Source organism: Myotis nattereri (genome assembly GCF_964212035.1).
Source record: "Myotis nattereri genome assembly, chromosome: 14".
In the NCBI taxonomy this organism is placed as follows: Eukaryota; Metazoa; Chordata; class Mammalia; order Chiroptera; family Vespertilionidae; genus Myotis; species Myotis nattereri.
Genome location: NC_138089.1, coordinates 17,021,386 through 17,046,957, shown reverse-complemented (window position 1 = coordinate 17,046,957; position 25,572 = coordinate 17,021,386). Strand labels below are relative to the sequence as shown.

At 45.7% G+C, this 25,572-nt stretch overlaps 1 protein-coding gene across 4 annotated transcripts in view; it reads left to right on the top strand.

The window, feature by feature from the left end:
- Positions 1-25,572, top strand: part of ABHD6 (abhydrolase domain containing 6, acylglycerol lipase) — a 56,162-nt gene that overhangs the window by 11,963 nt on the left and 18,627 nt on the right. For 3 of the 4 annotated variants that reach the window (XM_081105945.1, XM_081105946.1, XM_081105944.1), the window contains exons 2-6: positions 9,833-9,897; positions 13,681-13,832; positions 21,028-21,184; positions 22,550-22,663; positions 23,930-24,062. In XM_081105945.1, the coding sequence (XP_080962071.1) occupies positions 13,714-13,832; positions 21,028-21,184; positions 22,550-22,663; positions 23,930-24,062 (523 nt within the window). In that variant the 5' untranslated portion in view covers positions 9,833-9,897; positions 13,681-13,713. Of the gene's footprint in view, positions 1-9,832; positions 9,898-13,655; positions 13,833-21,027; positions 21,185-22,549; positions 22,664-23,929; positions 24,063-25,572 lie in introns of all 4 variants that reach the window. The other variant, XM_081105947.1, reaches the window with a different exon arrangement.

The window sequence follows — 25,572 nt, the reverse complement described above, 5'->3', positions numbered from 1 at the left end:
CACTTTGATAACCAAATGTTAATAGAAAGGATGTGTTGTAATGTACCCAGAGAATCACACAAGGATGCCTCAAGAAGTTGAATTAAAGAGTCACATTTATTGCAAATCCGGGATTATGAGGGGGCATTTAGCTCTCCCAGATCTCATAGTACCCGCCCCAGCCCCAACACCAGATTTATATAGGCAAAGATCACAAGGTATTGATTACATCCCAAGGTTTGGAATGAGGAACCTGGTTTGTAAAAAAGCAGTTTACAGAAGCAGAAGCAGCATGTTATCTAAGTTATAGTTTTGGGTCTCCAGATCACTGAATTGACAGAAACACATTATCTAGAGCCCTCGGGTCTTGGGACCACTGAGTCAACAAGGACACGTTATCTGGAGCCCTCTGACCTTGAGATAATTGTGCTGTCCTTCCCAGGTACAGAAGAATGTGCTTTCTAAGACCAGTATGACCACAACCAATGGGATATTCACATTACAATCAATAGGGTATTTAATCGAATGGGATGATTTATATAATTCAGAAAATCAAAATAACTTTTCTATTATTTTAGCAAGCAAATAAGTACAGAAACCAAACAGCAGGGTTAAAGTTAAACTATAGTTTCTACCTGAGATGATTGCTACCATTCTTCAGATGTATCTTACTATAGACAGTCTACCTGAGATTTACTCTTTGTCCTCATGATTAGCACAGGATTGCAGTTATCACCAAAATTTTGTTCAATATTTACTGTTACTTTTTAAATAGACATTTTTATGTTTTATTTATTTGGATAAAGTTCTAAACAAAACTATGTTTTAACTATGAAATTTTGCCTGTAGCTTTTTCTGGTGCTAATTTTCCTGGGTTAAAGAAATCTCCTCCAGAAAGAAGATTCTCCCCCCCTCCCCCCCCCCCCAAAAAAGGTGGGGGACAGCTCACAAAGGATCCTGAAGAAATCTTGTCCTGATAGAAACCTGCTGGTGGTTTATAACCAGGCTTTTCTATGTCTAACACCGGCTTTGTTCCTGCAATTAGAAACTACTGCAGGCCAACTTCACCTCCTTTACAAATGACAAAACTCTCTTTGATTCTTGCTTTTCCTTTCACTTAGGAGTGCAGATTCGGGCACAGGGAGATGTTCTTGGGTGCCAGGGTTCTATTTTAGGCCCTCTGCTGTTGTACACTCGTACAGGCTATTTTAACGTCTTTCATTCACGTGGGAAATGGTCACTGATGTGATGCTCCTCCTAGCACTTTATACCTTGGAGAGGTGACCTCGGGCGATGAAGCACATGCATTTATTTGCACTAGTTCATACACTGAAAGATTGTTCTGGGCTCCCCGAGAGCCTGAAGACTTTGGGGCCCCTGTGTTAGCATTCGGACCAGGGACATGGATAAAGGCAAAGGCAGAGGACAGGAACACTGTAATAGGGTCCCCGATTCTGTTTACCCATTGCAGGGTTTTTATTCCTTGGGAACACAGGTTGGTGGGTTAACCAATCAGGGTGTAGGTTGGCTGGCTTTTTCCTTTTAAGGGACACTGGGGTCCTACTGAAGTCTGGGTGCATGTCACTAAAGCAAGGCATTCTGGACTGTGCAAGACTTATTACATGCTGTAGGAAGGGACTTTCCCAATCAGGTAATGAGTTTGTCTCTGGGGTTTGTGGCTTGCCTTTAGATCTGAAAAATAAACTTACAGAAAGTCAGTTTAGTTCCTGGACCATTGTTTTATAGCTAGCTATTGAAAACTGCCATGGTTCTTGTAAGGACAGAAAAAAAAAGACCCTTCTTCTTCTTTCTTCTTTATTCTTTCTTTTTTCCTGTGGCCTTCCATAATTTATGAGAAGCACCTGATAATTAAACCCCAAGATTGTTAGCTCCTTTGATCCAAACAGCCCCTCTGTTCAAACTTCAAGATAAGTTACTTTCAAGGCTACATTCTTACATATACCTCCTCCCTGCTGGTTTTTTGTTTTTGTTTTTTTACAACTCAGGGGTAATTAGTAGAAAGGTCCCTTATTCTCCCCACCCCCCACCCCCTACCCCCCCTTCAAACAGGCCTGTTTTATAGGCTTGTGAAGATACTGATAAAGACACCTCCCTAGGATATCTGCCCAGACTAAAAAAGCAAACAAACTTTAAAAGACAACGCCCCTCATGTCTGCTCAATTCCAGTCCTCAAATCCCCTTCCCTTCCTTGTCACCTAGCAACAGTAACCAAGGCTTCAAAAGGGGGAGCAGCTTTTGTTCTTTGCCCCTGTATTGATAAGCAATGCACCAGTCCTTTCCCTGTAGGGAAAGTAAAAAATAAACTCTCTCTCTCTGCATCTCCCTCTTCTCTCAGTTCTTTCAGAGCCTGCATCACCAGTCAAAAATCCTAACAGTTCTCGAAGGGCTTAATTCGATGGAGCCATTTTGGGGAACATTTTATTCTACCTGTTTCACTTGGAGGTAACGGATCAAGTGGCTTTTGGCTCATCGTTCCTCCGGCAGGAACAGGCGTGTGTTTCTGTAGGGCTTTCTTGTTTTCAGTGTGATTTCAAGCAGGTGGTTGTTTCAGACGATCACCACAGCCCACATCTTGAACCCAGAGGCTGATGTTTTGAATGTGCTAGGCTAGCCCCGGGCAGGGGCTGCAAGTTTCATTGCCTCCCTCTTGGCCAGGATGGTTTTTTAGAAGATCCACCACAGGGTAGTGAGCCACCTGCCTTCCAGCTGAGCCCCTGATTGATCTGCCTGCCTTTTGTGTGTGTGTGTAAGGGGGGAGGGGGGCACATAATAAACCAGACAAGCTCAGGTGAGGCCTGCATGGCGGCCTTACAAACTAAGAGATCGAAAGTAACCACATAGGATGGTCCGAAATTAAAACTTTCCAACTATAAGCAGTTCATGGTGAGTAGTCATGTCCTAGGATGGTATTTTTCCCTAACAAAGGTCAACCTTCATCTTAACTGAGCCTGTCTGTTGTCTTTTTGCATCTAAGATCACACCTTTGGAATATCAAAGTAATTTCCTGTGGTAGGCCAGCTTAGTCAAGGGTTCCATGAGCCTGAGAGGGGGCGGCGAAGGATGTAGAAGACAGACAAAGAGAATAAGCTGGGTCTAGGTGGATCTCCTGTGCCTGGCTGAGGCCACAGAGAGAGATCCAGACCAGAAGCTGAGAGTCTTTATTTTATAGCCAGAGGTAAACAAGGTAGTGGTCACCATAGTTATAATGTTCTTGTGAGTTTCGCTTGTTTTGGCAGCACTTGCTGCACCTGCCACAGCCCATTAGCTACCCATTAGCTCCCTATACCCATTAGGATATAAGGAGAGTCATAAGGTCAAGCTTAATTATGCTAAGAGGGCTGTGCCCTCTAAGCTGGGACTTGTTGTGGCTTTGCCAACAGGTCAGTCCGAGACTTAACCCTATAGCCACTCCCTACAATTTCCTTTTTTCTGGGCCCCTCCAAGAACAGCCAGCAACAGAGCAGAGACTGCAAATCCCCTCATTGTTGTTATGTCAATAGTTAACTATTCCATACTTACCTATGTAAAAAAAGTATGTCTGTTAGTTTTACTTTTTATCCAATCCCAGAGATTTCCCTGCTTTGCTTTCTCCTGCCTCCCTAATCTGTTACCAAGGGATTTCATGTAATAGTAAGCCACTGACTGTCTTCCTGTTTGATTCTGACGTATAAAATAATGGTCAAACTGCCGATACGGGATTTTTGGACTGGAACACGTGGTGTTCCCCTGAGTAGGATGGCTTCCCCAGATTCTTTGTCCGTGGGAGTCGAAGAGTGAAACCACGGACAGAAGATGGTAATAGCAAAGGTGGAAATTTATTGAAGAACAAGTACAGACTCCCACGTGGGGAGGGGGAAAGAGTCCCACCGGGTTCCTTTTTCCCAGGTTTATAAAGGCTGCAGATTTTTGTGCCTTGATATCCCCTCTGACTGGTCACTGTTCCCTCCTGATTTGGTCACTATAGCAACTCCTGAGCTCAAAGGTCAAACCTCACGTGGGATATGTTCTCCCATTCCCTCTGGGCTCTCTTCCTCCTCCTTTATTTCATAAATAGAGACATTTTGCTCTCCTAGTTCCCTTGTCTTATGGAAATGTAACGGCTGCCTCTCCCAACTTCCTTGTCTTATGGAAATGTAAGTTCTGCTGGCTCCCTGCTCCCTGTCTTATGGAAATGAAACCTTTTGCAACTCTGTAGCCCTGTGTTTTTTCCATGGACCCCCTTAATTTTAAAAGTTCCCTATACCTACCTTTTTCACCCCTAAAAATTCCTATTTCACTGCCATTTTCAGGAGCATTTTCTCAATCGGTTGAGATTTTGTTTCCTGGAGATTGTCAGTGTGGCTCACATAAGCTATACAAATTCTCTGCAGGTTTGAACGTTTCTTAGGTTGACTTTCCAGAGGATTGAGTTTTCTAGTTCTCTGATTGTTTGTCCACAGGACCTGCCTGGGTAGGCTGTTTCCTTGCCCACATGACTGTCCCAGGTGGCAGAAGCAGGGGAGGGGGCTGTGAGCTTGGCTGGCTCTTGAGCAAGAACCACCCCCCGCCCCGGGGGGGGGGGGGCGGCAGTTGCTAGGGCTTTGGTACAAAGCATGCCAGAGCGAATCCTCTTATTAGCACCTCTCCCAGAACCACAAAGGAGCTATGAATTTCTGGTTCATGGACCATGTGAGGTTCCTGCATGGAAATATTTCATTTTCTGTGTTAGAGTGCTGGACTTTGGCCCTGCCAAGCTGACCTCACCTTTGGACAGTCACACAGGGCAGGAGTGCCCAGGCTTTGTTATCTTAGTAGGCGGCCAGGCCATCTAGATTGTGTAGAGGGAGAGGGATTTTCAGCATTGATTTGTATTTCTTCTCTTAACATGAGAAACAAGTTTGGTTGCTCTCTCTAATGGGCCTTTGTAGCTGGCTAGTAGAGCTTCTTGTGATAATGAAAATGTTCTACATCAAGCATGTCAAACTCACGACCTGTGGGCCACATGCGGCCCACCACGCATGTTTTTTCAGACCAGCCAATGTAACGGTATGCAAGAAATGTTTTAATAAAGATTTTGTAACTTAATTTTTACAATATCCTGTTATATATAATCCTATATAATAAAAGGCTAATATGCAAATCGACCGAGCAGGGGAACAACTGGTCACTATGACATGCACTGATCACCAGGGGGCAGATGCTCAACACAGGAGCTGCCCCCTGGGGGTCAGTGCGCTCCCAGGGGGAGAGCCGCTCACCCAGAAGCCTCGGCAGCGCTAGAGAATTAAACTCCCTGGTCACTTGCGGGAGTGTCATTCTCGCGATATCTTCAGAAAATGAATATTCTAGGATGTGCACGGGACGATGGGATGTGGAAGCAGGTTTTATTTGCGTGGAATCACTTTTCTTGGGCTCCAAAGCCCCCTGCCCCTCAAGCCAGTCCTGGCAAAGGTGCAGCTGGGGCCTCAGCAGAGCCAGAAGCAGGGCCAGTGTGCAGAGGTTCTGCACCATGTTGCAGCTGGGTGGGTGTGCTTCAGGGTCCAAGCTAATGAAAGCCTGTTAGTTCATGTGTGCTCCATGCGGGCACAGGGAAGCGCATTCCCCTGTAGCAGGAGTCCGAAGCACTCGTGTGTGTGTGTGTGTGTGTGTGTGTGTGTGTGTGTGTGTGAAAGAGAGAGAGAGAGAGCACGCGCGCGCTGAACTTTCGTTGTTTGGACGTTTAAATATTTAGGTTTCCTGAGCTGGAGTGACCATGCCCATTCTGGCCACTGGCTTGACTTCAGGTGTGATTGATGGGGAAGCACCGTCCCACATCACTCAGACCTCAGTGGGCATGTGTCCCTGCCTCCCTCCGGTCCCTTCCCCCCTCGGTCAGCAGGGAACAGCCTTGACATGTTAAATTCAGCTTTTTGGCGAAGCTGTATAACTGGCATGCCTCTAGTACCTTGCTTTCCCCTTTACTCTCTTCCTGTCAAACAATAACCAGGTTATTGCAATGGCATCAGAAAACGGAATTTTAAATTGTATTTAATTTTAATCAATTTAAATGTAAACGGCCACGTGTGGCTTAGTGGCTAGGGCAGTGGTCGGCAAACTACAACCCCTTGAGTGTGGCTCTTCCACAAAATACCACGTGCGGGCACGCACGTACAGTGCGATGGAAACTTCATGGCCACACTCAAGGGGCCAAAGAGCTGCATGTGGCTCGCGAGCCGCAGTTTGCCGACCACTGGGCTAGGGTATTGGATAGACCAGGGGTGGGCAAACTTTTTGACTCGAGGGCCACAATGGGTTCTTAAACTGGACCGGAGGGCCGGAACAAAAGCATGGATGGAGTGTTTGTGTGAACTAATATAAATTCAAAGTAAAGATCATTACATAAAAGGGTACAGTCTTTTTTTTTTTTTTTTTTTTTTAGTTTTATTCATTTCAAACGGCCGGATCCGGCCCGCAGGCCGTAGTTTGCCCACGGCTGGGATAGACCATTTTATTTTAGGAGTTTATTTTTTAATTACATAGGGAAAGCCTTATACATGCACATGGTAGTGATCCAAAAGGAACAAAAGGGTATCAGTGAAAAGTCCCTCTTATCTCTGCCCTTTGCCCCTCATTTCCCTTTCCAGTGCCAGCCATGATGACAGTTTCTTGTGTATCTATCCAAAAACGTTTCACACATATATAAGCATATGTATGTACTTCTTTTTCTCTCTTGCTTAATGCAAGAGGTGTTATTCCATCCACTCTCTTCTGTTCCTTGCTTTTTTTAGTTAACAATGTACTTTGGAGGTTATTACTAATAGAGACAAATAGACTGCCTCATTATTTTAATGGCTTACATTTAATTTTACTTGTATTTAATGGCTATTCATTATACTTCTCTTTCAAAGTTATACCATCATTTACTTAATAGGTTTCCTATAAGTGGACATTTGAATTATTTCCAATCTTTTGCCATAATAAGTAATACAGTAACAAATAATATTGCAAAAACATGTTTTCAGACATGTTCAGTTAGTTATAAACATAAATTCTTAGAAGTGAGATTGTTAGCTCAAGTGTATGGGCATATAAGAGTGCTGCAGATTTTGCCAAATTGCCATCTATAGAGTTGTTGGTAGAAATGTAAATTGGTACATTGTATGAGAGCCTCTGTTTCCCCACAGCCTCAGCAATATAGTCTATTATTAAACTTTTTGTTCTTTGCCAGTGTGATAAATAAACATTACCATTACCTTATAGATTTAATTTGCATATCTCTTAAAATACGTTTTTATTTTATTTATTTTTTTTTGAGACAAAGGGAGAGGAAGAGAGATAGAAACACTGATGAGAGAGAAACATCGATCAGCTGAGGATCAAGCCTGAAACCTGACCATGTGCCCTGACTGGGAATCGAACCAGGGTCCTTTCAGTTCATGGGTCAGTGCTCAACCACTGAACCACACCAGCTCGGCACATGTCTCTTATTTTAAATGTGATTGAGCATCTTTTTTATATTTGTAAGAGTCATTTGTATTACTGCCTGGTAAATTATTCAGAACATTTGCCCATTTTTCTGTTAGATTTTGTTGATATTTATATTGATGTGTAGGAGCCCTTTGTACATTAAGGAAATTACTCTGTTGCCTCTAATATGTATCAACAAAAATTAACCTCTTTCCATGTGGCCATTTAAGAACATTTTTATGCCCTGGCAAGGCAGCTCAGTTGGTTGGAGCATTGTCCCAAACACCAAAAGGATGCGGGTTCCATCCCAGGTCAGGGTACATACCCAGGTTTTGGTTCGATCCCCAATTGGAGTGCATACAGGAGGCAACCAATTGATGTTTCTCACATCAATGTTTCTCTTTCTCTCAACTTCCTCTCTCTCTGAAATCAATAAACGTATCCTGGGGTAAGTTGAATGAATGAATGAATGAATGAATGAATGAATAGCATTGTTATGCCCTGGCCGGATAGGTCCGTTGGCTAGACTCACTGGTGGTCTATCAGGTCCGAAAGGTTGGCGACCAGTGGGCTAGCGGATCTTCCTGATAGGTGTAGGTTTTGGGCTGGATCCCTGTTGGGGGCGTGCAGGAGGCAGCCTATCAATGTTTTGCTCTCACATTGATGTTTCTCTCTCCCTCTCCCTTCCTCTCTCTATAAAGATCAATAAAAATAAAAAGAATCAACCAATGAATGCATAAGTAGAAGAAATTGTTTCTCTCTGCGTGTGTGTATGCATCCCTTCCTCTCTAAAAACAAGTAATTTCAAAAAATGTTTATGATGTCAACTTATTCATCTTTTTGTTATGGCCTCTGGTTGTATATTTTACTTAGAAAGACTTTGCCCATGAAGATACTTTAAAAGAGTTCTCATGTCTTCCCCCAGAAATGTATCGTTTTATTTCTTTATGTGTAACTCTTTGATCCTCTTGGTGGTGGCAGGAGGAATAGCCCTGGGTGTTAGACCAGCCTGCTTGAGTTCTGGATAGGAAGAATCAGAGCCAAGACTCCAATGATAAGAGAACATGTATTTAGAAAATTTCAGAGGAAAGAAGTGAGTGGTAAAAGAAACGGGTCAGTGAGTTACAGAGGCAGAAGGGAGCTTGGGAGTGAGGGAGGTAGTGGTAAGGGGGTGGGGATAGGTTCGGGCACGGGTCCTCCATCCTAAACGCTTTTAATGGCGGAGATCTTAGGGGAGGACCCAGGTTAGAATCCAATAGAATATTCGTCAGCTTCCAGGTGTCATGGTCTCCACTAATGGGTCAGAGCCAGGGCAGGGGGTCAGTATTCAGTGCAGCGGGTCCTGAGGTCAGCCATGGTGTCGCTCGTCTGGTTTTGCTGCTTCTCTGGGCCTGGAGCTAAAACACAACTGCGGCCTGGATGTCATGCAGAGGGAGGAAAGGTCAGGGGGTCTACACCACGTCAGGATGCACGGGGAGGAAAGGTCGCTTGGGGACGAGTCCCACCCTACAGATTGTCCATGGCTAGGTGCTTGCTAGGCACTTGGGGCTTCCCGCCCCGGTGACTTTCTGTCCCTGGCCCTTTGTCCTCGCCCTGCTCATGTCTGTCTAACTGCCCACCATATTCTGAAATAATTCGGGGTTTGTGCATTGGCCCTCCCTTGCCCTTCCCTCCGTTCTCCTACTGCGGTGCCCTTCCCAGCACCCGTGCTCTGTCTAGCCCTGAATCAAAGCTAGTTACTCTAGGACAGTGGTTCTCAACCTTCCTAATGCCGCCACCCTTTAATACAGTTCCTCATGTTGTGGTGACCCCCAGTTTCATTGTTACAAATTGAACATAATTGAAGCATAGTGATTAATCACAAAAACAATACGTAATTATATATGTGTTTTCTGATGGTCTTAGGCGACCCCTGTGAAAGGGTCGTTCAACCCCCAAAGGGGTCGCGACCCCACAGGTTGAGAGCCACTGCTCTAGCAGAAATAGTATTCCCATGTGCACGGTGTTGCCACCTTCCTCTCATTTCTTTCCGAGGACAGCTTTTAGGTAAACCCTGTTCCCCGACGGAGAAGGAGAGTTTTAGTTTTTATGGGAGGGTCTCAGTTAAGTTGATCCTCCAGGAGACAACCAGGTTCCTCCTCTCACCCCCATGCTTCTCTTCTCACCTCAGCTGGTCTTTGACCTCCTTCTTGCCCTCCCGGGACCTGGCACGCCCTGCCCTTTGTGCGGGTTGCTCAACCGGGGGAGGCGACTTGGACAGAGGCAACTATAAAGCCACCGGGCATTTGTGCTTGGCCTGTGCCTCGAGGAGAGCTCGGCGCCTCCCGAAAAGCCAGCAGTTTGCTGGCTGTTATCACTTAGTTCATATTGCCTAACGCTTCCTTGCTTTCGCTTTTTGTAATTTCAGAATCTCATTTTCATCTTCTACCAGAGCCGGCAGCCGTTGGGAAAGAAGACTGTGCTCCTTGAACAGTGAGTATGGCTTTTTTAAACCATAGATTAAAAGCGGGGAGGGGGCGGGGGGGGGCAGTTAGTGAGGAGCCTGGGACTCCTCTGTAAGCTCCCCGGAAACCACCCTCTGGTGAGTGATTTCAGAAGGACTGGCGGGAAGGGTGTGGATCCCTGAAGGTTTTCAGAGCTCAGATATGCACCCAGAGAACCTCCTACAAGCAGTTCACAGAGACTTTGCCAGGAGGAGGGCTCTGACTTGGAAGGGAGGCTGAAGTCCTGGGCCTATGGGGACCAGGATGTTTACCTGGGCAGCGTGACGCTGGATTCAGCCACAGAGGCAGAGAGGAGTTCATCGGGCAGCCAGGACGTGAGTGTACTTGTGAAGGGGACACGCGAGGCAAGACAATGTGGGGCTGTGCGGGGCTTGCAGGGGCAGGTTGGTTATCTGGGATGCGGCTGGAGCTGTGGAGCTCAGCGTTGGAGGTAGAGCTGGGGTCCTGTGGGGCTTTAGAGCTCGCCAGGGCAGGCTGATCCCTGGAGGGAGCTGCGAGGTGCCTCTGGCAGAGCTGGGCTGTGAGAGAGCACCCGGGACAGGAATGGGAGCCACAAGTGAGGACCTGGGCCCGCCTGGTGGCTGAGGGAGCCGCGTGTGGTCTGTCTGACTCACACTGGCGGGGATTTTCCCTCCCACCCAACATTCCCCGTGAATGGGGAACCCAGGGGCATAAGGAATGGGTTGTAAGAGGCTTTCAGGAGGGGAGAGCCCTAAGCGGTGCTGGTCCGCAGGGCGGCTTCTGTTCACATGTGGCTCTCAAGCCCATAAAATGGGATGGTGTGGCTGAGGAACTGAACTTTGAGTTGTATTTAATTCACTTCAGTGTAAATAGTCGCACATTAAACAGCGCAAGGTTTTTTACACAACACTTGCAGCCTCTATTGATAGGGTACAACCACTATGCCAAAATTCAGCCGTCAATATACAACCTCCGTCTCCATCTACATTAATGAGAATATATTTTACTTTAACTGGGACACAGAGGCAAAGCACCAAAAATTAAATCAGTATAACCTTAAAGTCTTTTTTTAAAAAATTGATTTTATAGAGAGAGGAGGGGAGAGGGATAGAGAGATAGAAACATCAAAGAGAGAGAAACATCTATCGGCTGCCTCCTGCACACCCCCAACTGTTGATCATTAGTGATAGTTTTGAGGAATAAGAAACTAGTTTCAGAAACCAGGGTTGGGTAAATGCAATGGCACTTAATAGCTGGATATTATACTCAGATTTCAAGAAGGTAGTAGCTCCCTAACAGCGGTAACACGCCAGACACATGAAAACCCAAAAAGAAGCAAAAGCAAAAGCTCGAGGGGGCCCCTCGGGAGAATGGGCTGGGAGACCCGCCTGTCTCTTCATCTAAACCCAAGAAAGAGGAGGCGCTGGTTGGTAGGGACCTTGAGGAGACAGCTGGCAGGGGAAGTCTTCCCAGAGGGAGACATCATTCCCCAAAGAGGAACCAGTCCGTGACCCTGAAGAGGCAGGAACTAGGAGTGTCCCCAAGAAAAAGCGGAAATGCTCTTTGAAAGGGGAGCCGCTCAGCCGTGGGCCTGAATAGGCTGCTGTAGCAAGAGCAGCGGCCTCCAAGGAACAGAAAAGACTCCAAAAGTTATCCCAGGAAGAGTAGAGTGTACAGCACCCTGGTGACATAGAACAGCCCGCTGACCCATCTGCTACATCCCACAAAAACAAATTCACAAGAAAAAAAAACAAGAAGAGGAAGAGGAAGAGGAAGGAGGAGGAGGAGGAGGGGGAGAAGAAGGAGAAGAAGAATGATGTCGTGTTTATCTAGTGGAAAGCAGTGTGGAAAGAATTTTCATATTGCAGAATCAAAGGAAAAAATTATAAGCAGCACTGGATAGTTTTAAAAAGCCACCAGCAGGAATCAGGTCATCAGGTCATTGGTTACTTGCTTTTAAAGCAGTTCTAGAGGAGTGTGAAGCATGGTGATGGGGACACAGACCTTGGTGCCTTGTGCATAATGCATGCAAAATAAGTATCTGCTTGCAGCCAGCTCAGAGAGGTGGCAAAGGTGGCATGAGCCAGGGACGCCTGCGGGATTGGGTTGAAATGCAGGGCATGCCATTTACCTGCAGGATGACCGTGGGGGCACGTGTCAGCTTCTATAAGACGGGAGAAAAGCTTCCTACCTTATAATGTGAGGAGGGATGGAATAAGAGGATGTGTATATGAACTGCCTGCACTGGGTCTGGCATACAGTAGTTAACAGATGAAGGTCATCGCTCTTGTATCTTTGAAAGTGTTTATATTCTGTTTATTCTTGGAATTTTGCTTTGTACCCTAAGATTAAGGCATTGGAACTCGGGCTCCCCAGGCTCTAAAATCTGAGGACATGAAAAGACATTTGTGACATGTTATGCCCTACCGCTCACCCCAGACTAAACTTGGGACCATGAGATGCCCCGTATCCTCTACCCAAGGAACCTTTGTCCCTGTGTTCAGAGATAAAGGCCTGGAGTGCACAGCCTGGATATTAACAGGAGGAGGCCGGAGTAGGCTCCAGCCTGCGATGTGAGCGTGTGTTACTCTCCCGGGTGCCATGATGGCCAGCTGGTTTTCCTGACATCAGCTGGCTTTACAGAGTGCTGCAAGGCCACCAAACGCATTGTCTTTAACATTGAAGTGCCTCACTTCACACAGCAGATCTGCAAAGTGAGTGCATTTTTCCTTTTCGATCTATTCAGGCAATGAGCATTATCAAGCAACAGATACTTGCCAGGTACTGTTTTATGTTCTGGGATACAAGATTCTTGTTGGGGCAAGCCAAATCTTACTCTTTAATTGCTGGCATGATTTTGGACAAGTTTCAAAAGTCACCAGAGTAGGAAAAGACAAAAGCGATGATTGGATGGAAATTCTCATGTAGTAGACCGATGACTTAAGTTTGCTGGAAAAGTGTACACGTATATTTTTTCATTCCTTTAAGGTCCTCTGTCTTCCGTAACTTAATTTTTAATAATTGCTATAGACATTTTTAAACCTATAGAAAAGTTGAAGGTTACCACGTAACCTTCACCTGGATTCACCATTGGTTAACATTTCAACATATTTGCTTTATTTCTCTCCCCACCGACATGCACACACATTATATATTTTTCTCCTCAACTTTTTAATTTTTTTTTTTTTTACAGAGAAGAAGGGAGAGGGATAGAGAGTTAGAAACATCGATGAGAGAGAAACATCGATCAGTTGCCTCTTGCACACCCCCTACTGGGGATGTGCCCACAACCAAGGTATATGCCCTTGACTGGAATCGAACCTGGGACCCTTCAGTCTGCAAGCCGACGCTCTATCCACTGAGCCAAACCGGTCAGGCTTTCTCTTCAACTTTTAAGAGTGAGTCGTAGATCTCACTATGCTTGTCCCCTTCATACTTCAGCATACATCGCCTAAGAACAAGGACATTCTCCTACGTGCAAAGATAACCGCAATTTCACCTCACACTCCAGAACTGTGTCACCAACACAATAATATTACCTACTATTCAGTCCTTACTTAGATGTCCCCGGTAGTCCTAAGCGTTTTCTTTACAGCTTAAAATACAATTCGGATCCTCTCAGGGATCCTTCATTACAGGTACAGGTCATGCCTGTTGAATTTTTTTAAGCCATTACCTGCCTTTGCTTCCTCCTCATCCTTGTCCTCATCCTGGGTCCTTCACTTCTCTTTTCCCCTCTGCTTCTTCCCCCTTCTCTCGCGACAGAGTTTTACTCCCGTCACTCTCTCAGCCCCGCAGGCACCAGCCAGCCTCGAAAAGCAGGATGGACCTTGACGTGGTCAACATGTTTGTGATCGCGGGTGGGACGCTGGCCATCCCCATCCTGGCATTTGTGGCCTCCTTTCTCCTGTGGCCTTCGGCGCTGATAAAAATCTATTACTGGTGAGTTAACTCTGTGATTGAAGTCTTCAGGGGAACCAAAATAGTGCCATCTTTCAAGCATATAGAAAAGCTGAAGGATGTCCTGCTTTGAATGTTGGGAGTGTTCCGGAATGATTGGTATCTTCTTTCGGGCTTCTGATGGCATCTCTGCCCAGGAGGCCACCCTCACTCCCAACGTCACCGATTCTTTAAGCAAGGATTGTGTGCATTGGTGGGGATCCCGATGGCAGGTTCTTGGTCCTTGGGTTCTGATCCAGTGGTTTCTGACAGGTGCGGTGATGTGCACTGATAAATGAATTAGGAAGAGCAGGACCTGGAGAAGGCATGTGGGTGGGACAGAATGGCTTCAGATTTGTGCTAGAAGTGTTCATGCCTAAAGTGGCAGAAAGAAAAAGACGTTTCCAATCGTGTCATTCTCGTACCACCTTCGTGGTTGCTTGCCCTATCGGCACACCATCGCCTCTGCCTTGACATTTTCTTTAAAGTAAGTCACTTTTGTAGTTTAAATCAGTTTATTTTAAGAGCAACACCAGTATAAATATCACCCTCTTAAGTGGAAAGCTTGCCATCCAAAGTCAATTAATATAAGACAGTAAAAATAAGCAGAATACCATTCAACACGGCTGGCCTACAGACTGCTGCCCACTGAGGGCGGGGCCTCCTTTCTCTCTGGTGAAAGTCTCAGCGGGTGTGAAAGACGCGCAGCCCCAGCAGAGCCGTTCTCCTCCAGGGAATCAGAAGCTCCGCTGTTGAGAAGGGAGTAGCTTCCTTGCGATGTGCTTCAGGGACTTTCCAAGCCACAGTCCATTTACCAAATGAAAGCACCCTTCCCACCGCATGGTACGCGTCCCCTGGTTAAGGAAATACCGAGATAGGCCAGGTTCCTCCCGGTGCCATTGGGAAGCGTCCTGAGATTTCACCGGGGCTTCTGGGAGTTAGAACTGCCTTCTGTGCACACAGAGAGGAGTGCAGGGGTTGGCGTGTGCCCTGTATCTGCCCTCCTTTCTGGCTCCCTTTTGTTTCATTGGAGTGTGGAATTTTCCACCTGCCAGCCAGGCTCTGACCCTTGAAAAGAAGCTGCTTGAACAGGAGGGAGCTTTTTTATTTATTTATTTTTTTTACTCCCTCACTCTTGGGAGGTGGTGACCCTTTCAGAGGCTCACCCAGGACCCACCTCTGTGCTGACAAAGCTGAGACGCCAGCTGTTGAAATGCCATCGTCCTTGCAGCCCTAGCAGCAGGCGTGCTTTGGGCCCAGGATCCCGTGTAGCCTGACATGGAGAGGCCAGAGCGTGTGCCCCACGTGTCCCGCAAAGGCTCCGTGGACTCCACACACAAATGCTATTTTTCTTAAATCAAATTGAAAAGGAAAATACAATTTGGTGCTGTGGCCCATCACCATGGCTACGGCTGCAAGCAGAGGTGTGATTCACGAAGGCTAATTCCCCGCACCCGTGCGAAGCCAGCTCTGTGCCACACCGTCCGCAGCCCCCAGGTTCCTTGGGTCGCCGGGAGGGCCTTATAGAGTCAGATGCCCTCTGTTGTGGCCACGGCACCTCCGGTGGTGGCTCTGGTAGCTCACGGCGAAGCATTCGGTGCCGCCTGCGGGAGCAGTCACAGCCCACATCCCTGTGGAAGCGAGTGGCCACGCTCCGGGCACACTTAAAATTTGTGCATTTTTCTGTATGACTTGTACTTCAAGTAAAAGTGTCTCCAAAAAATAACAATGACGGATGTGGAGAAATTGGACCCCTCATATACTCTTAGTAGGAATGCAAAGTGGTGCAGCCGCTTTGGAAAAGTCTGGTGGGGCTTCAAAAGATTTTTCTGTTGTTGTTGATTTTTGTTCCTTTTTTTTTTTTAAGCTACTAAATGGCCCTGCAATCCCACTCCTAGGTATTTACCCAAGAGATCTGAAAGCGTGTCCCCACAAAAGCTTGCGAATGTTCATGGTGGCATTATTCACAGTAGCCAAAAGCTGGAAACAACCCATGTCCATCAACTGATGAATTGATAAATAAATGTGGCATGTCCATAGAATGGAGTATTATTTCACCTTAAAAAGGAATAAAGTACTGACACATTCTATACTGTGGCTAATTTGAAAACATTACGCTAAGTGAAGTAAGCCAGGCATAAAATGACAAAGACTATATGATTCTACTTATATGAGCGAGGTACCTAGACTGGGCAGACTCAGACACAGAAAGTAGAATAGAGATTACCAGGGGCTCAGGGACAGAAAGGAATGTGGAGTTTTTAATTTTTTTTTATATATATATTTTTACTGATTTCAAAGAGAGAGGGAGAGAGAGATAGAAACATCAATGATGAGAGAGAATCATCGATTGGCTGCCTTCTGCACACCCCACACTGGGGATCGAGCGAGCCCACAACCCACGCATGTGCCCTTGACCAGAATCGAACCTGGGACCCTTCAGTCCACAGGCCAATGCTCTATCCACTGAGCCAAACCGGCCAGGGCAGGAATGTGGAGTTTTTGTTTAAAGCAGCGGTTCTCAACCTGTGGGTCGCGACCCCTTTGGGGGTCGAACAACCCTTTCACAGGGGTCGCCTAAGACCATCGGGAAACACATACATAATTACATATTGTTTTTGTGATTAATCACTATGCTTTAATTATGTTCAATTTGTAACAATGAAATTGGGGGTCACCACAACATGAGGAACTGTATTAAAGGGTGGCGGCATTAGGAAGGTTCAGAACCACTGGTTTAAAGGATATAGAATTCCTCTTTGGGATGACAGGAAATTCTGTAAATGGATAGTTATGATGGTTGATGTACAATATTGTGCATGTCCTTAAAGCATTGAATTGTACACTTAAAATGGTTAGGATGGTAAATTGTATGTTATCTATATTTTACCACAGTAATAAAAAAAGAAATATACTGTAGAAGTACTTGTCTTCAGAGGATCTTGTAAACTAGAGAAGGCAGCACTCGTGAAATAAAGGTCCGGACCCTGGGCGCCTTTCTCAAAGAAGGAACCCCATGGAGGCTGCTTTTGTAGGGCTTCAGTGACGTCTGTCCCTGAAACAGGAGCAGTTCGGCTTTTGTACCAAGATTGTTCATCTGGAAAAGATCTTGTTCCTGAGACATTTGTTTATTCCAGTGTAATTCTTCCCTTTGTTTCTGTCCTGTACGCTTGCAGTTATTTTTTTTTAATATATTTTTATTGATTTCAGAGAGGAAAAAAGTGGGAGAGAGAGAGAGAAACATCAGTGATTGATTGGCTGCCTCCTGCACGCCCCACACTGGGGATCGAGCCTGCAACCCGGGCATGTGCCCTGACCAGGAATCGACCCTGACCTCTTGGTTCATAGGTCGATGCTCAACCACTGAGCCACACTGGCCAGGCCACTTGCAGTTATTTCTACGTTCTGCCTTTGTAAAGTTTATCATTTAGAGGTAATTTATTCTCTGTTATCCTTAAACCAAAGAAAGTTGGATTTGTTTGTTTGTTTTCTTTTCATAATTTTTAACTGACCTGGTAGCTTAAGGAGTCTTCTTCCTACTCTTCCATTGAGAGGAGCATTTGAAGTTACTGAAAATACTGGCTCTCAAGCTCCTATTTCCAAAGCCTATGCGAGGTTTTCCAGGGATGTAGAATTAAATGAGATACCTGGACTAGTACCCACCTGGTAATGGAGAGTTCCTCGCGCCCTGAGCCCAGCTCCCAGGCTGCCCTTCCAGCCCCATCTCCCTTCGCTCAGGATCTGTCATGCTTGGTCTTCCCGTGCCCTGTCTGTGCGGTGCACACCTGGCTGCGTTGTCTACCGCTGAACCAATAGGTGTTAAGTATCCAGATGCCTAAGCAACATCACCATCTCTGCAAGGTCCTTCCAGCTCTCCCTTGATCTCATACTCCTCTTTGTGTTAGAGTTATAGAGGAGTTGAAGGTTATAAAAAGGTAACAGAAAATATAAATTATCCATCACACCCAAGTCATTTTCTTTAATGCCTCTTTTGTTCTCACCACTGTTTCCCCACTTCATCTGTATACAGTTTAAAATTTTTTAACAGAATTGGAATCAATAGTATAAAAATATTGAGTCCTACGTTTTCATTTGATATCATGTCATAAACATTTTCCTGTTACTAGTCTTTGAAGACCTCATTTTTTTTAAACAGCAACATATTACATCATCTGGATACATTGTAATTTATGTAATAAATTTTCTGTTTATGGGCATAAAGATTAGCGCAGATTTTTTTTTTCTAATTTAAATAACACTGTTGGACATCTTTAGAATTTTTTTTTTTTTTTAAGATTTCTGCTTATTTCCTTGGAACAGATTATTCCTGGAAGTATAATTACTGGGTCAAAAGGCATGAGGTTTTTACAGACCCCCGATGCTTAATTCCAGGCTGCTTCCTAGAAAGGTTGAACATATAATTGGGTGTTTTTTTAATCCTCAACTGAGATATGTTTTACTGGTTTTAGAGAGAGGGGAAGGATAAGAGAGAGAGAGAGAGAGAGAGAGAGAGAGAGAGAGAGAGAGAGAGAGAGAAATATCAATGTACAAGAGAAACATGGATTGTGTTGCCTCCCCTACTAGGGATCAAACCCTAGGCATATGTCCTGACAAGGAATTGAACTTGAAACCTTTCGGTGCACAGGACAACTGAGCCACACTGGCCAGGGCTTTTTTTTTATTTTAAAGGCATTTTTCTAATTTAGATTATTAAAAAGGTATGTCTTGTTGTAATATTCATTTCTTTAGGTATTAGTGAAATTGAACATGTTTCCTGTATTTGTTAGTCCTTAATTCTCTTCTACTTTGAATAGTATTTTTGTTTATTTTGTTCATTGTTGAATTGGGGTCTTAGCCTGGATCTTATCATTTTGTAAGCTTTTTATATGTTAAATGAATCTGTGGCCCTCATATATGTTGCAAATTTTCCCCTTGAGTTTTGGCAAGTGATATATTCACAAGAATATAATCTTTTTTATTTAATACTAATTACTGCCATTTATTGAATACTTAGCATATATTGAGCATCAAACAAAACTTTGTGAATGGATTATCTCATTTAATCTTTACCATATCCGTAGTAGAATGAGACATTTCCCCCTCATTATAGATAAATGAGATTCAAGATCATATAGTCAATAAATGAATGAGGTGGCATATGAATGAACGAACAAATTTGTATTGTGGTGCACGATTTAGAATTTTGAAATAAGCTTGCTTTGTTATAAGAGGAGCTTTAAACTAGCCAATTTCATTCTATTTTTAATGTTTTGAATAGGCAATACATTCATTTGCAAAAGTACTAAAAAGAAAGTGGTAAGGCTCCTTCCCGCCTCTGCTGCCTCTCCATCTACTGCTAACGGTGTTGCCCATCTCCACTCGGATGCTCACCTTAATAGTGTCTTGTTTTTGTTCCTATGCTTTTGGGATGCAGCTCGAAATAATTATGAATTTATGTTCTCCTCTTCCCTCCCCTTCTTTTACATAAAAGGCTAAAACCAGTCAACTTGGGCTATTTGCTTTTGCAAGACTTGGCTACTTCTTTGGTGCAAAGTACACCACAAAGTGAATCTCTGATTGAATTAATTGCCTCTCATCTTGGAAAGATTCTTCATGCAGAAAGTTCAATGTGTTTAGATGGTAATTTCGTATTGAAATCAATTTCAGGCCAAACTCCAGCACTGCCAAGTCTTATGTAACGAACAGAAGCTGAGCTTTCAACCAGCTGCCATATGTTGTAGTGAATAAACTCAGAGGACTACTGCAGATAGTTCTTTAAAAAAAAAAAGTTCTCACTCTCAAAATCTGTATAAAAAAATATGTTCTTATTTTCTGGGGAGAGTTAGAATTGTGACCTTGACTGAGCTTATCTGCTGGAGTGGAAATAATGTCTGTACAAAACCAAATGTTTGTTACAACTTCTGCATCACAATTAGAATCCAAAGAGTTTTTAAAAAACTGTCAACTCTATCAAAATCCACTACTTCAGAATCCTTACCAACTTTAAAGCTACAGTAACACTTTATGGCTAAGACTCAAATGAAGGAAATTAGGTTGGTTGGAACGCTAATTAAATCTCCAACTTGCTCAACTAGATTTACAAATGGGTAAGGTTGTGTTTTTTACAGAGAATCGCCAGCACTGGACAGCTGTTAGCGCAGTTAGTCCTGAGATCATAAGAAAGGCAGGCCTCCTGGAGGCAATTGTCTGGTGTTCTTTCTTCCCAGAGATTTGTGGGTGTGTGAATGATACCACCACCAGCAACTGCAGCCTTGATGAGAGTCCACTTCTTTTTTTGTGTGTGTATTGATGTCAGAGAGGAAGAGAGAGGGAGAGAGAGAGAGAAACATCAATGATGAGAGAGAATTATTGATAGACTCCCTCCTGCATGCCCCTTCGTGGGGTTGGAGCCCACAACCTGGGCATGTGCCCTGACCAGGAATCAAACCGTGACCTCCTGGTTCATAAGTCAATGCTCGACCACTGATCCGCACCAGCCGGGCGAGAGTCCAATTCTTCATCTCCATGAAGAGCATGTTGCAAGAGACACTACCTTGAAGTTTTTGATGCTTTTCCTGTCAATTAAAGCGCCTCTGCAGGGAAGTGCTGTACTTACTGCGGGATGTCTGCTGCACGCAGCAGCAGTCTTGCCCACATGTCCATGGCTGCTCGCTTCAGATTCCAGGTGTCGGTGAATATGGCCCACCAGGCTGCTAGCCAATTCAGCGCAAGGAAACCAGCCTGGTCGCGGCCTTTTCGGCGTCCTTCCCAGTCTTACCGCCAGCCATTTCCAATTCTGCAGAAGCTCAAACAGTCCAGGCAGAGTGAGGGCTAGTCAGACACCCAGGGAGATCCCACTGCCGACTCCTCCTCCGCACTGCCACTCAACTGCTGGGAGTATGTGTTCACAAGAGGTTATTTCGTGTCATGCTTCCTAAGAAAATACCCCTCCTCCCCTTCCTGGTTTAGAGTGATTATGTGGTGACATACCTACCACAATATTCATTTGAGGTACTTTCTGGAATCCTTTCGCTTAGCTCTCCTTGAGGGTGAGGCTCTGGGGACTTATGTGGAGGAGGAGTGGCAGGAGAAGTGTTGGTCTGACTTCGAGGTGGGCCTGTCGCGAGGACCTGTGCCCCTCCAACGGCCACGGCTCCGGAGCGTGCTGACTTGGCGTGGCCTGTGTGTTTCCTTCCAGGTACTGGCGGCGGGCCTTGGGCATGCAGGTCCGCTATGTCCAGCACGAAGACTATCAGTTCTGTTACTCCTTCCGCGGCAGGCCGGGGCACAGACCGTCCGTCCTCCTGCTCCACGGCTTCTCCGCGCACAAGGACATGTGGCTCAGCTTGGTCAAGGTGCGGCCGGGGAGCGGGTTTCCACTTGGTCAAGGTGCGGCCGGGGAGCGGGTTTCCACTTGGTCAAGGTGCGGCTGGGGAGCGGGTTTCCACTTGGTCAAGGTGCGGCCGGGAAACGGGTTTCCACGCGGACATGCTGTCCCCGGCGATGGGAGGAAGCGAAGGGAACCCAGAACTGTGCCTCAGATAGCTTAAAACTAGTGTGATCTATGATTCACATCCTTTTATCAGACAAAATGCATTGAATTGAATGTTGTTTGTAAAATCGGTGCCTCAGAAATCATTTCGCCTCCTGAGTAGTTCCTAGGAAAGGTTTCTGGCAGCTTCATCTCAGAACTCTCACTGGCAAGATCAGGCTTTGAAAAAATCATTGTTCTTTTAGACTCCACGTGTCTCCTCTTCCTCCCCCGATTTCTCCCTGATGCCTCCTCATCCTCCATCCCCCCTTTTCTGTTCTTCCTTTCTCCCTCACCTACTTAGAGAAATGATCTTGATTTGGCAACTTCCTGGGATAGTTCTCCAAATCACTCACTTTCTGTCCTGTGTGGCAACCTGCTTTACTTGGCAGGCGCGACCAGCGGGTGTGGGTTGGGACTGGGGAGGTCTTAGGAGGGAAGCACCCAGGCTCCCACCTCAAGCAGGACTGTACCCGACTACCGCAGGGATGACCTGCACCAGGAGTGAAAAGGCCACGCACCCTCTAGTTACTTGTGTTTTTATTTCCAAGTTCCGCTGAGGACACTCATCTTCATGCCTTCCTGACCCTCTCCCTTCCTGTCCCCAATTCAGATAAGCATCTTTCATGTAGTCGGGTATTGGTTTATTGATAACCCATGTTTCTCGGTTTCCTGGTGGAAAGCGGCACATATTTAAATGGAAGAAACTAGAATCGGGGTGATCAGACATGGTTCTTAAAGAAAGCCTTGCTCCTGTGGGCTCCAGGGCTGGCCAGGGCTCTAGCAGAACAAAACCAACCCTCTAGCTCCCAGTCAGTGGCTGAATGACTGGAGTAAGTGTGGAAGGGGTGGGGGCGGGGCGGGGGGGGGGGGGAAGGCAGTACCTGTCAGCGAGTGTCAAAAGTGAGAGATGCAGACTTGCTGCCTTCACCTCTGTCCCTCTTTTCCGGTCATCCTCCGAGTCCCCTTCACCTATGTACGTGTTAGTCTCCAGGCCTCTGCTCCCTAGGAGGCGACTGGCAATGCTTATTCCCATCAGATGTCACTAGGGTAAAACTCCGAGTGGCCCAGGACCATATGTCCCCAGGGTTGGCTATCTAGGTTGGTAAGTAGGCGCAGCCTTCTCAGAAAAGTGGGCCGACGTTGTCTGCATGCTACGTACTGACTCTCTGGGCCTGTGTGTCCTCAGTTCCTTCCAAAGAACCTGCATTTGATCTGCGTGGACATGCCAGGACATGAGGGTACCACCCGCTCTCCTCTGGATGACCTGTCCATAGACGGGCAAGTCAAGAGGATACACCAGGTAAGCAGGGCTCCACCAGCAATTGCCAAGAGTGTGGGTCTTGCCCTCCACTGCATGCCTACGCCTGGAGAGCAGTACTGACTCGTAATGAGTCTCCAATGAGTTCTGTTAAGTGACTGCACACCAAGTGGCACCCCAGTGGTCTCCTTGGTCGGCTGTGGAGGGCCAGGGCTTATTGCAGACTATTCTCCTCTAAGCCTGTTGCAATTGTTGTGAAGAAATACGACAATCTGAGCATTTTCTTGGCTTTTTGAGGAAGTTTAGTGTTTCTCAAGACCATTTCCCTGGAGTCTGTGTTTCTGCTTACCAACTATGTGATGACCGCAGTAGCCCATCTGCCTAGCTGCGGAAGATGGGGAGGATGCTCTTTGCATTTCGTTCTGCTTCAGCATCTTCAGCCCCCCTCTGGCTGGGCTTTCAAGGTCCTGGGGCTCATGGACCATTTCAGAATGTAGTAATCCACAGTTTTACATTGATATTAGTATTTCCCCCAGATAAGGATGTTTATTTAGTGTGTGTATGTATCCCCCTCCCCCTTTAAACTATGTACTTTGATGAGGTCAGGAACCTCGTCTCTTCGACTCTTTGCTGTATCTTCTGCAGCTGACCATACTTCCTTGTACATAACAGCTATCCAATTAATATTTTTAAGATAAACAGTTATCTAAAGCATCAGTGGTGGTTGGTTGGATGGATAGATATTTGGCTGGATGGTTGGATGGTTGAATAGATAGATGGATGAGTGGATAGTTATATGAATGGATGGTTGGAAGGATGAGAAGGACTTTAAATTAGGGCAAGAGTCAGCAAACCATGGCCCATGGGCTATATTTGGCCTGCTGCCTATTTTTGTAAGCGAATTTTATTGGAACACATCTGTGTTCATTCATTTACGTATTGTCTTAGTTGCTTTTGTGCTACAACAAAAGAGCTAAGTAGTTGCTACTGAAATCAAATGGCCCACAGAGCGGGAAATATTTACTCTCAGGACTTTTATAGAAAAGTTTGCTGACTCAGAATTAGGAGAATCTTTGTTGGTTTTATACTCAGAAATGACCCCTCAGTCACTTGTGCCAGGTAAAGGTGAGTGCCTGCCTGCCTGCCTCAGGGTCCATCTGGATCATGGGTCCAGGAGAGGTTCCGGCCCCCTTTCATCAATATGCTTTTCGTTTGTCCCCAGAGGCAATGGAGGTTGTTTGCTCTGCGGTCACGAGTGCCACTGTCTACAGCTGCATAACCAACCACCCTTCTCATTTTCCTTCCCAGTTTGTGGAATGCCTCAAGCTGAACAAAAAACCGTTCCACCTGATGGGCACCTCCATGGGCGGCAACGTGGCCGGCGTGTACGCTGCTCACTACCCGTCGGACATCTGCAGCCTGACCCTCGTGTGCCCCGCTGGTGAGCTGCCAGGCTAGAATGTCCCCCTGAGCGAGTGGAGCACTGCAGGGTCTGCATCTCCGAAGGACCAAGCGGCAGTATCTGCTGTGACTGGCTTTTAGAATCATCTTTTGATGTGTCCTTCCGAGATATGCAACGCTTTTGTGAAAACTAACCAAACACTAGTTGTCTAACCATAATCCTAGCCCTGGCTGCTCTGGCTCAGTTGGTTGGAGCATCGTCCGTACACCAAAAGGTCACGGGTTCGATTCCTAGCCAGGGCACATACCTAGGTTTCAGGTTCTTTCTCAGTTGGGGCACTTACAAGAGGCAACCAGTCGATGTTTCTCTCATATCCATGTTTCTCTCTCTCCCCCCCCCCCCCCTCTCTAAAATCAGTAAACATATCCATGGGTGAGGATTAAAAAAAAACCATCATAATCAGGCCGTAGCTGGTTTGGCTCAGTGGATAGAGTATTGGTCTGTGGATTAAAGGATCCTGGGTTCAATTCTGGGGAAGGGTATGTACCTCGGTTGCAGGCTTGATCCCATGTGTGGGAGGCAACTAATCGATGTGTCTCTCACAACAATGTTTCTCTCTCAACAATGTTTCTCTCTCTGTGCCTCTTCCCTTCACTCTCTCTAAAAATCAATGGGAAAATATCCTTGGGTGAAGATTAACAAAACAAAACAAAACCGTAATCATAACCACACTGACTTTTAAATTATAGAGCCAGCCTTATTCCACGAAGAATTTGGTGGTTAATTAAAATGTGTATAGTACTTTACAGCACATAAATACATCCTATATAATAAAAGGCTAATATGCAAATTGTCTTCTGGTCCGGGCATTGGACCAGGGGATGGGGCCAGCCAGCCAACTTCCCATGTCCCCCCGACCCCCACTCCCACCCCCGCTTGCGCTGGCCCAATCCAATAGGCCCTGATAGGGGCAGGTCAGAGGACCGCACCTGTGCATGAATTCGTGCACCAGGCCTCTAGTTGAAATATAATAATATTACTATCCAACATTTATTGAGCTCTTTTGAGCTAAGCTGTTTATGTAGAGTTCATTGTTGCCGTCCCTGTGACTTTATGACATGATGGTACTATTATTATGTCTCTCCTCTTTTTTGCCAAAAACTCAGAGATCTTTATTCATTACAGGATCTTTTTAAAAAATCAACAAACTTTTAGTTTCTTTGTTCTTACTTGTATACATGTCAACTTGAGCTGTAACATGTCCCCAGAAATTATGATCTGAAGTTGGATTTTTTTTTTTTAAATATATTTTATTGATTTTTTTACAGAGAGGAAGGGAGAGAGATAGAGAGTTAGAAACATCGATGAGAGAGAAACATCGATCAGCTGCCTCCTGCACATCTCCTACTGGGGATATGCCCGCAACCCAGGTACATGCCCTTGACAGGAATCAAACCTGGGACCTTTCAGTCCGCAGGCCGACGCTCTATCCACTGAGCCAAACCAGTTTCAGCAGAGAGCCAAATTTTTTAAACTTAAACTATATAGG